This window comes from Eumetopias jubatus, unplaced genomic scaffold (genome assembly GCF_037043125.1).
Source record: "Eumetopias jubatus isolate StellerSeaLion01/CBP00866 unplaced genomic scaffold, mEumJub1_p1.0 scaffold_6, whole genome shotgun sequence".
Classification (NCBI taxonomy): Eukaryota; Metazoa; Chordata; class Mammalia; order Carnivora; family Otariidae; genus Eumetopias; species Eumetopias jubatus.
Genome location: NW_028274812.1, coordinates 62,728,119 through 62,740,353, shown reverse-complemented (window position 1 = coordinate 62,740,353; position 12,235 = coordinate 62,728,119). Strand labels below are relative to the sequence as shown.

The 12,235-nt window shown below is 36.3% G+C and overlaps 1 protein-coding gene across 3 annotated transcripts in view; it reads right to left on the bottom strand.

Annotated features, from left to right (window-relative positions):
- The window catches only part of MMS22L (MMS22 like, DNA repair protein), a 129,180-nt gene that overhangs the window by 91,198 nt on the left and 25,747 nt on the right, over positions 1-12,235 (bottom strand). For all 3 annotated transcript variants that reach the window (XM_028104252.2, XM_028104256.2, XM_028104253.2), the window contains one exon: positions 7,815-7,877. In XM_028104252.2, coding sequence (XP_027960053.1) covers positions 7,815-7,877 — 63 coding nt within the window. The remainder of the gene's footprint in view (positions 1-7,814; positions 7,878-12,235) is intronic.

Sequence of the window (12,235 nt, the reverse complement as noted above, 5' to 3'; positions counted from 1 at the left end):
AATAGTTAAGAAGAGACAAGATCCAGTACACAGGGAACGGAATTAGATTTTGATAGAAATAGTTAACACTTTCAGCAAGACAGAAGAACAAATTGAGCGGACATGTTGGGAGATTTGAAGGTACAAAAAGGTGTTCTCAAATGACTGGTTCTATTTACTCAATGATTTAAAAGGTAAGCTTCTTGGCTAAGTTAATTGGGGCAAGGCATGCATTGAATTATGTGTTAAAAAGAAATTCTCAAATAATTTTGTGGAGAGTCGAAAAGCAGACTCTAGAGCTGACTGTCACTTGAGATCTATGATCAAGAATTTAGAGTCAGAGCAGTCCATAAGAAAGATCATTTGACTTTGTCTAGCAATATTCAGTTGGGCAGTGAGGTTGGCAGGGGTGTAGGAAAGGATTAGGTTTTGCCAAGTTAAAACAGCTGAGGACTATGGAATTAAAGGTGTTTGTGATGGAATGACTATAATAAGGGGGGTGTATAATCTAAATCGTTTAAGGAGGAAAGTTTGGACATGGAAGAAGACAGAAAATGGAAAAAAATCAATAGTGACAGGTAGAATGAAAATGAAAAGAAAAATGAAAAAATGTAAAGCATAACCATGGAAAGTGGGTGAGATAAGTGAGAGAAAATCTGATTAGATGTGAGGATGTTAAGAAACTTAGAGGACAGGGTGATACACACAATAATGTTGGGGTCACTAATGAAAGTAATTCTTTGAAAGAAAGGGAACCAAACATGAGTTTGTTTTTTTTTTTTTTTGATAAGGCATTAACTCTTCTAATTATTCCCCTCACAACTCTTTTAATTATTAATCCTTTAGAATATATTCAGGCTTCAAGTCCTCAAGGAAACTTACTAACTTCCACACTGACAGTGACCTTCTTTTACGCTCCATGGCATCCTACACACACCTATATCACAGCACTTACCTTGTTAAATTTAGTGTTTATCAGCTTTCAAGTGTCTATAAGCTTCCTGAGAATTAGGGTAATTCTCCAGGGTCCAGCACACTGTCTGGCTTGCCAAAGAAACTCCACAAATATTTCATGAATTAAACTGAGATCTAGGTTCGGGCCTCTTTTTACCAAGTAGCTGTACAGCTTAGGGAAGGATACTTAGCTTCTCTAATAGACAAGTAAACTCATTTAACCAAAGAAGAGAGGTTTCTGTCCATCGCTAACATTCTTTGGTTTTATTATGAAAATATTAAACAAGACCCAGGCTCATTCCTGTGGCACACTACTCATAAATTAAAACATGCTAATTTTATTATACTTCAAGGTTAAAAAGCAGGTTATATTTTTAAAGTGGGTTCATTTTGAAGAGTTTGTTTCATTTTACTGGGTATCTGAAACTCATTTCACATGCAATGTAAAACCCACAAAAAGATATTTAAATCATAAAATATACGAGGTTTGGGAAAAACAACTGTCAGGCATTATGTGACATTTTACATATGTTAGTTCATGTAGGTCTCATACCATTTCAGTTTCATTACCTTCATTTCACAGAAAAGAAGGTTGGGGTTCAGAAGTTACAAACAGCTTATCCACATCCACTTGGGAAGGAGCTAGGATTTATGATTCCAAAGCCTATTATACATACCATTCTATACCCCTTTCCAAAAACAGAAAGGAAATGAAATGAACATTTAATGCACACCAGATTTGATCAAGATTGCTTTTAGTGACCACCAAGATTGGAAGCAAAGTTTGTGAGGCCAGAGCCCATGTTCTTTACACTGTGCCCAATCAGGAAGAAATTAAATATCATATCCTGTGGGACTTTTTATTTTTTTAAAGGACAGGAGATAAATTTTCCTTCCTTTTCCTGATAGTGACTACAGATTACAATGAAAAGCAATGGCTTAGAAAATACCATTTTCTCCACAGTTCTGGCAGGTTAGGTGTGACTTAAAAAGTAAGTCTGTTTAGCCCTTAATTAATTACAGATAGTATTTATTATAAAATACATTTTCATGTTCTGCATATTCAACTATTGCTTTGTTTTGAACCATTTTCCCTTATTTTTTTCTTAAAAATTTCTAAAAATGTGTGTCTGTGCACATCAGCTGAATAAGGAGAGAAAGAATTTGGCCATCTTCAAGTCCAGATACTCAGAGATAGGAATACAAAATAGTCAGGAGTAGAGGAGCAAATAGACATCTTAGCTCAAATTCATAGTGAGAAAAAAGAGCTGAAATACAGTGAGGAAGAGTACTGGAGAATGCTTGAGGATATTAATCTTTTCCTATCTTACATTTTCCCAACACACACTTACTGGAGAGAAAAAACAAAACAAAACAAAACAAATAAACAAAAATATGGAAAAATTGAGATGCTTTCCACAAGTATCACCAAAAGAGGTCTAGAAACCAAAATGGATTATTAATTAAACACATAGCATCAAAGAAGCCTTAAAATAGAAATAATGAAAAAAATAGTTTTTATTAAGAATCCTACAGTGGCACCTGGATGGCTCAGTCAAGTGCCAACTCTTGATTTTGGCTCATGTCATGATCTGAAGGTTGTGGGATCAAGCCCTGTGTCTGGCTCCATGCCCAGCATGGAGCGTAAGATTCTCTCTCTCCCTCTCCCCCTCTCCATCCTGACCCTCTGAAAAAAAAAAAAATATATATATATATATTTTTTTTTCTACAAAGTCAAATGCTTTGGGAGAGCACACTATGAATAAAGCACATATGAAGACTCAAATCCCAGCTTTGCACTTCTCAGTTATCTATGTGAACCTGGACAAACTCCTTAACCTGGCCAAGGCCCTCATTTCTTAATGTGTAAAATGGAACTTCACAAGACTGTCATAAACATGAAGTGCAAGAAAGTACATTAAGTGCTAAGTACAGTGCTTGCATAGGGATAGCTATCACTTTGTTGTCCACAAGAGATGTATTTTTTTAGGCCCAATGTTGACGCTTTTGATGATCATATAATAAATGTAACAGGTTCTCAGTATCGTACCTTAAGCTGATATATTTCAATTTTGTGCGTGTTAAGGTCAAACTCTACCTAAACGAGAGGTCTGAATGACTACATCTAAATCCGTGCCCTCTGATTAAAGATTTTTTAATAAACCAGAAGGCCTATGGGCCCCTCTTTTCTACACAGCCTTAAACCTGCCTGCCTCAATCCCAGAGGCTATGCTCCTCAGCTTCTGCATTTTTCACAAGACCCTGTGGGCTCTCTGTGTCTCATCCCAGCTGTGTGAGTGTGCATAAACTATTTAATGAGAAAGCTACCCCAGAATATTCCATAGTGCCTGCTCCTGATCTCTACTTTAGTCCTTTTTAATTTTAATTTTTTTTAAAGATTTTATTTGAGAGAGAGGAGAAAGAGAGAGGACAAGTAGGGGGAGGGACAGAGGGAGAAGCAGACTCCCTGTTGAGTGCGGAGCTCAACGTGGGGCTCCATCCTAGGACCCTGTGATCATGACCTGAGCCGAAGGCAGACGCACAACCGACTGAGCCACCCAGGTGCCCCACTTTTTAAAGAATGCCTTCCTATCTTTATTTTGAAAGATCAAATTTAGGCATATTAAATTCAAGTATATTCCATACATGAAATTCTTTTATTGAACTAAAAATGGAAACATTTACTCTTTTATGGCCAACATACACATGAAAGGATGCTCAACATCACTAATCATCTGGGAAATGCAAATCAAAACCATATTGAGATATCCCCTCACACCTGTCAGAAGGGCTAAAATCAAAAACACTAAAGAAACAAGCGCTGACAAGAATGTGGAGAAAAAGGAACCCTCTTTCCACTGTTGATGGGAATGCAAACTGGCGCAGCCACTCTGCAAAACAGTATGGAGCTTCCTCAAAAAGTTAAAAATAGAATTACCATTTGATCTAGTAATCATACCCAAAGAGTACAAAAATACTAATTTGAAAGCATATATGCTGCCCTATGTTTATAGCAGCATTACTTACAATAGCCAAATTATGGAAGCAGCCCAAGTGTCCATCGATAGATGAATGGATAAAGAATGGTGTATGTATATACACACACACACACACACACACACACAATGGAATATTACTCAGCCATAAAAAAAAAGAATGAAATCTTGCCATTTGCAAAAACATGGATGGAGTTGGAGAGTATAATGCTAAGCAAAATAAGCCCGTCAGAGAGAGGCAAATACCGCATCATTTCACTTATATATGAAACTTAAGAAACAAAACAAACAAGGGGGAAAAAGACAAAACCAAAAAACAGACTTTTAATTATAGAGAACAAACATGGTTACCAGAGGGGAGGTGGGCGGGGGAATGGTGGAATAGGTGAAGGGGATCAAGAGTACACTTATTATGATAAGCACTGAGTAATATATGGAATTGTTGAGTCACTATATTGTATACATAAAACTAATATAACGCTATTTTAACTATACTGGGATTAAAAAAAATACTTTTAGCTTATTTTATAAAAATAGCAATTTAACAATTGGGGATTCATTTCTTTAGGCATAACAAACCTACCTAGAAGAAATCATCAGAAGAATAAAATTTAATTGCAAGTTAAATAATGACTGTCAGTCTGCCTGACTGGACTTATTTTTAGGATTGGATAAAGTAAATTGAACTTCGGGGCACCGAAGTGGGTGGGTGGCTCTGGGTGGCCACCGAAGCCACTGGGTGGCTCAGTTGTTAAGCGTCTGCCTTCGGCTCAGGTCATGATCCCAGGGTCCTGGGATCAAGCCCTGCATCGGGCTCCCTGCTCAGTGGGAAGCCTGTTTCTCCCTCTCCCACTCCCCCTGCTTGTGTTCCCTCTCTTGCTGTGTCTCTCTCTGTCAAATAAATAAAATCTTAAAAAAAAAAAAAAAGTAAATTGAACTTCAATATCCCAGTCAAGATCCGTCTGTCCAAGAAACACAATGATTTTGAATTAGTAATTCGAAGATTACTGTCCCAGGTGTGCCTGGGTGGCTCAGTCAGTTGAATGTCTGACTTGGTTTCAACTCAGGTCATGATCTCAGGGTTGTGAGATGGTCCTGCACTGGATTCCATGCTCAGCAGGGAGTCTGCTTGAGATTCTCTCCCTCTCCTGTGCCCCGCCCCCTGCTCTATCTCTTCCCCCTAAATAAATAAAGTCTTAAAAAAAAAAAAAAAGGTTACAGTGCCACATCATTCAAATCTAATCACATTCTAAGTGGTTTTTAGCCTTGGACTCCTCAGACTCCTTGGCAAATGAAAATAATATTTAAAGAATATTACACTTTTTTAGGATTTCTTTTTATACCCACCCATAGCCTTTAGTAGGAAATTGTTTCTGTGATGTCAGAAAATGAGGCTTTAAAAAGCAGGTAGTATAAAAGGAAAAATCCCCCTTTTCATATGAAAACAATAATGCTGTTTAAAGGTAGAACAATACTGTCAGCATACACAAATATTAAATAGTACTGCCTCTAAGAAACTGTTTTTAAGGTAAAAACTATTCAATCATACCTAGAGAAGCAAAATTAAACAATATATGTTTTTTACTAACAAAGTACAATGTCTGTTTCTAGAAAATCCTTTCTGGCTAGAAAAAGATTTGGAACTTATTTGCTTAATTAAAATTACAGTGGCATGCCTATCAATTAAATCTGACGACTGCTTTATATGTGGAATGTATGTTTTTTAAATATTGCAAATGGGCTCTTTCACTGTTGGAGATAAAGTCAAAGCGCATGAGCATGGTCAGATTTTAATTTACCTCAATGGGGGAAAACAGATATAATCAAACCTGATGGTTCTATTCAAACATATTACTTATTCTTTAAGACCGCCTACTGCACCCACAAAATTGATTTCAAGAACTCCAGCAAGTAGTACTATACTACTTTTAAAATCTAATTTGATACAATCAAGGCATGACAAAATTGAAAGATCACTAGAGAAAATGGACTACTTCTTTCTAAATATTATAATGACTTCTCTCACAGGAAAAATGATTTTGACTTTACACTGTGTCTAAATTCCCAGAGAAAGTTTCCTGGATTAGCTATACTCTCTCTACTTCTAAGAAGACTGGCCTCGCAGTTTGCTCAGGGCTTTTCTGGTTTTAGCACTGGAAGTCCCACATTCTGGGAAACCAAAAGCCAGGAAAATTCTATGATCATACTACCTACTTCCAAGAATTACTTATTTATCTTCAAGACAGGTTTAGCTAACACCATTAAAATACTAGTTATATTGTAAACATATATTATGCAGTATCAGAATAACTTTTATCACATTATGAGTAAGACATTCCAAAGTTTTTTTTTCCAAGTAAATGAGTTAACTTCATTTAACATCAAAATTAGAGTCATAAATCCAAAGAAAAAAATAATTAATTTTCAAGCAACTAAAAGGGTTGAAGGAGGGTTTTCAATCTCTTGGTCAAAGAGCAAACTTTGCTATGGAAGAGATATGATGATAAATTCTTTCTCCTGTTTGTCCCAGATCATTATGAATATATGGGTACTTACCCATATGAACCTTTAGAGCCTCCTAAGAAATATTCTGTAATTTAAAACCTACCTGAACAAAACCATAAATTGATACACTGTTAAAGCCTAAAGGAAGTATAACTAAGAGGTTTTTAAGCTATGTTATGTTAAGGCATTGAGACTGGATTAATAGCTAATACAAAGAACAATAAACAGTTTTTAGTGATTCCCTACATTCTTAAAGAAAAAAAAATATATGTAAGAGACTTTCTGAATTACTAAATCAGTATGTTCTCAAAAAGAATGAAGGAGAAAGCCAATTAAAATGAAATAAAAAAAACAATATGTGCATAGATCTTTGGAATTCTAACCTAGAATCTTTACTCAATTAGAAGATTCATATTATAAACTAAATGTACTTACTTATTATATGCTTCACCTAAAAAAATTAAGTTAATATAGATAACAGGGAAAAGACAATTTCACTCTATTAAATGAGTTTTAAAGATATGGCTACAAAATAAGTGAGTATGTGCGTGTGTTTGTATGTATAAATGGGTATGTACGTATGTATATGTGATATATATATCAATCTTGTACTATCATATTTCTTGTTTATTCCTCTACAAGTTTTTAACAATCTTTATTTCCTAACAGAAAAGTAATCTACTTCCCAAATTTAATAATATTCTTTACTAAGATTTCCCCTTAAATTCTTATATAAGTAACTCATATTACAAAACTTTACAGGACTACAATACAGTATGTTTAAAGATGTGATGAATAGCACCTTTAAAACTATTTTAAAAGGAGGTCAAATCTGACCTCTGGGCCATGAAGCACTACATTAACAGCTCTGCAGAAAGAAAAATGATAACGTATGAAATGAGGGCTCAGAAACTAGGACCTTATCAGTTAAAAGTATGATTCGAGCCTGTAAGACAAATTGCTCAGCAAGGCAAGTCACCTTCCTGCTGTGATGAGGATACAGCTGAATTTCCAATGCTACTATCTCCCTCATCATGTCTCCTAGACTTGATACCATACAGTCAAGGAATGGCTTATAGTTTTGAAACATCTGCTACTTATTCTGAATACATTTTGTCAAAGTCACCAACTAGGATAATTTTATTTGTCCTTCAACTGGCAACTCAGTGTTTAAAATAAAAATCTTCAAAGGATAGTCACTCATAGCAATGATCTCATGTTGACCGTTCATTAACAAAGAATGAGGATTCTACCTCAGGTTTTTAATAAGTAAATGAAGTTTGTTATTTAAATCATTTTAAGAGTTTGCTTGGTTCTTATAAAATCTGGAGCGTTAAAAATTTAGCAAAGCCCACAAATTGTGTCACTTTGAAAGCATACCTGAACATTGATGGACTTTTTAAGCAGTTCTTCTACAAAATTCCAATTTGATTCCATTTGTCTCTAGAAAGGGAGAATATTGCACCAAAATTATTGCTCTTAATTATGCATTCAAATTACAGTACAGCAAGCTAGGAAGTACAAACATCTTCTCTATTATCAGACATCATTACAATTTCTTGAATGTCTAAAATTACCTGGACAAAGAGTTATGTGACAGACTTGGTAGAAAAAAAGCTTGTAACTATTCCAATCCAATATAAACCCTATCAGTTGTTCTATTAAGCAATGGGATTTCTGTAAAATTATAAATGTTTTAACAAATATCTAATTTTTGCTGTCATATATAATCTAACAGGAAAAACCACAAAAAAACTTCATGTAGTTTGTGGAGTTTTTATGCCTTGAGTGTTTTTCCTTATTCTGTACTCACCAGAGATTTTTTTCATTTTATGCACAATAATGTCAAGAGAGTCTACTCTAGTTAACAAGTAACTAAAAATTTTATACAGAAAATTAAAAAAATATATACACAGTGCTACCTCATTTAATCAATGGTCACTTATCTGGCAACCCCAACTAGCTGCAAAACTCCTCACAATAAGGAAGAAAGCTGAAGACGACTTTCAAAAAGCCAAAATACTACACAAAAGCTAGGCACTAAAAACGACTTCACCTTCCCACAGCAAAGCCTGGAGGATACACAGTTCACTTGCTACTCAGTTCTTAAAGCTTTGGATATATGTGCATATTGGTCAAAACCAGAAGCAAAGAGAATGCCTCTGAGAGGAAGCAAGGAACAACTAGTTCCTGACAGAGTGAAAAAGGTACAAAAGGTAACTCTAAGACCTCAAAAGGCAAAGCCAGGGGCCTTAAAGAATAGAAGCAAAGAGCCTCTGCATATCCTACCATCCCTATTGTTGTTCAGAAGGATGAACGCAAATGACCAATAAACGATTAAAGCATGTTCAATATTCTTGATTCTAAATGGCTGGATAATGTTCATGTAAGATGCTAACTACATAAAATCACTAAATAAACATTTCCTTAATAAAGGTACTCAGTGACTGTGGTAGCCACCCTCTAAAAATGGCCCCAAATGACCCGTCTCCCAGTATTCACACATTTATTTAACTCTTCATCACCCCCACCCCACCCCACCCCATACCAGAGTTGGTCTGTCACCAACAGAATATCAACACTAATAGGAGTGATAGTATGTCACTTCCAAGATTAGGTTAGAAGACACTGAAGCTTCCATCTTAATGAAAATCTCTCTTGTTGACTCTGTCAGGAAAAACCAGTGTGAACAGGCCTGCAGAGGCCTATGTGATCAGTAGTAACCAAAGTCTCCTGACAACATGAGAAAGACTGGCAGTGAATCCTCTAGCTCCAGTCAAGTCTGCAGAGACTGAAGCACCTGCTGATAGCTAACCAGAACCTCATGAAGGATCCTGGGCCAGAACCATCCAGCTAAGCTCCTGCTGTATACCTGACACTTAGGAACTGTGTGATATAATCAATGTTTATTGTTTTAAGCTGCCAAGTTCTGTTACACAGTAATAGATAACTCACACAACGACTTGGTTATTTTTAGCAGAAGAATTTTTGACTTTTTAAAATGCATTTATGTAAGTAAAGTGAATGCAAAACATTTATGAGAGAATGTGTAGTAAAGCATTTGGCTCTGCCGAAAGAGTCTGGCCTTCACTGAAGCCAAGGATTCAGGTAAGTAATCTCTAGATCCTTGGAATGTTATACCTGATAAGGAGTATCTTTGTTTGCCTGGGGGCCTAGAGTCCTACTGAATAGTCTTATAGTTGAAGGTGGAGGCTGGCCATGCCCAAAACCCAACAATGTGACCTACACTAAGGGCTATGGAGACCTGGACAGCTGATTTGAAGACTGAGATCAACCATGTGGGCAATCAATCCATCATGCCTATACAATGGTGCTCCAATAAAAACTGAACACTGCAGTTTGGGCAAGCTTTCCTGATTGGAAATACTCCCCACATACTGTCACACACACACTGATGCCAGAACTAACGGATCTTGACTACATGGGGAGAAAACAAAAGGAGCTCCACATCTGGTACTTCTCCTGGACTCTGCACTATATACTCTTCCTTAGCTAATCTTAATTTTTATCCTTTCCCTGTAATAAACCATAACCCTGAGTATAAGAGTTCTCAGTGAGTTCTGTAAGTCTAAGTAAATTATATGGTTTTGGGAATTCTTGGGCTTGCAATTGGTGTCAGAAATGAGAGCAGCCTTGAGATTGGGCCCTAAAACTCTTCCAAAAGGAGACCATTTTAGGGGCACCTGGGTGGTTCAGTCACTTGAGTATCCAACTCTTGATTTTGGCTCAGGTCATATCAAGGTTGTGGGATCCAGCCCTGCACTGGACTCTGCATTTGGCGGAAGTCGGTTTAAGATTCTCTTCCTCTGCTCCTCCCCGCACTTGCACAGGCCCAGGGCCCAGGCATTCTCACGTGCTCGCTCTCTCTCTAAAATAAATAAATAAATCTTAAAAAAAAAAAAAAAGACCATTTTGTCCCATAATACTATATGTACACTGAGGTAGTGTCTTTACATTATTACTTCCTCAAAAGAAAATTTTTCCATTTCACAGATAACACAATTAAGTCTGAGAGGTCATGTATATACAAGTCAGAGCAAGGATTTTGCTCCAAAGCGAGTATTCCTTCCATTTTCTAACAAGCCTTCCCACAGCTTTCAGTAATTCACTTTTATATTGCTCTTTACAAAGAAAACATCACCACTAGTCCCAAATAAGCAGGAATATGACAGGATTGGTGTATTTAGCTTTATAATTTGATAGTGTTAATGAGTATATTTTAATTTCTGTTCTATCAAGGCATTTTTGAATCACATGAATCATAGAGAAGTAACATAATTCTTGTCCAAGGAATTTCAACTCTGTTCATCATACTGTGGCTATAATCTAAAACAAAAATAAACCATCATTCAGATTAAATGGCAACTAAATCATGCCCAAATCAAGTCTGAGTAAGAGACTATGTATCAAAGGATATTTTTTTTCCCCACAGCAAAACTGAACCTTTGCAAGCATCTACATTTGTTTTCTACATACTAAGTTATACATAATTCCTCCGATAAAAAGGAAATAGGAAGTCATCAATTTTGGGCTATGTTTTATATGTCTTATCCCACCATCAAAGCTAAGACACCCACTTAAGCCTCAGGATAGTGGTGTCTCCATCACACATATAAAATAGATCCCTCATACTCCACTTCCAACAGACTAGGTAACCTAGTACAACTTTCACTTTAAGGTTTTATTTCAGACCTTTTATCTAGTCACCATTTCAGATGTTTCAAAGACGAGCAACAGCTGGCCTGACTGATTGCACTATGTTCTGAGCAGGGAAAATACTGTTAAACTGATCCCTGCAATGCCCAAAAATATCTTTTCTCTTTAAAGGATATTTACTTTTAAAGTAGATGACAGGGATTGTGAGAGGATAACACACTCTTATCTAGGTTGAAAGAAAAGCATTAAATAGAAATACATGAAAACCTAAAGCCTCTGGCATGAGAAACGAGATACCAAATTTTCCTTATAAGCCTATATTAAGCAATTGGCAAGTTTCGTGATTTAAATATACATATAGCCAAAGTTCAATTCACACAAAACTTTTAAAATAAAATTAAAAAATTAAGCATATCTGAAACCTATTTAAAATGTAAAAATTTCATGCTAACTTTCAGAGCAAAGCAGTTCACATTTAAAAACTGAAACATCTCTATGGTTTTCACAACATTAGAGATATTCTCCACTGATGAATGTAGGTCTAACCATTATCACTTCCTATCATCCTCTCACACCAGATTACTTGTTAGTGAAGTAAAGTATGCTTAATACATGGCCATTTTCCTTTTTTTAAAGATTATTTATTTATTTGACAGAGAGAGAGAGCGTGCACACAAGCAGGGGCAGTGGCGGGGGGCGGGGGGGAAGCAGGCTCCCAGCTGAGCAAGGAGCCTGATGTGGGGCTTGATCCCAGGAACCTGGGATCATGACCTGAGCCAAAGGCAGACGCTTAAGGGACTGAGACACTCATACGCCCCTGCATCACCATTTTCTATATGGCAGCTGGCTATGATACTATATCATAAGGAGAAAAATGAATTCAGATAATTTTCAAAATTCTGATCTAAATATATCCCAGACCCAAATTAACATCCTATATAATCTCTCTGAAAGGATGAGTCAATATGCCTTTAAGTTTCATAGATTAGAATGATTATATGACTTTACGAACCAAATTGACACACTCTGAGAGTAAAAGGGAAAACTAACCAGATAAGATAAGAGGATCATAGGCATAATAGGGACTGTCCATGGCAAACTGGCACACATCGTTACCCTACCAA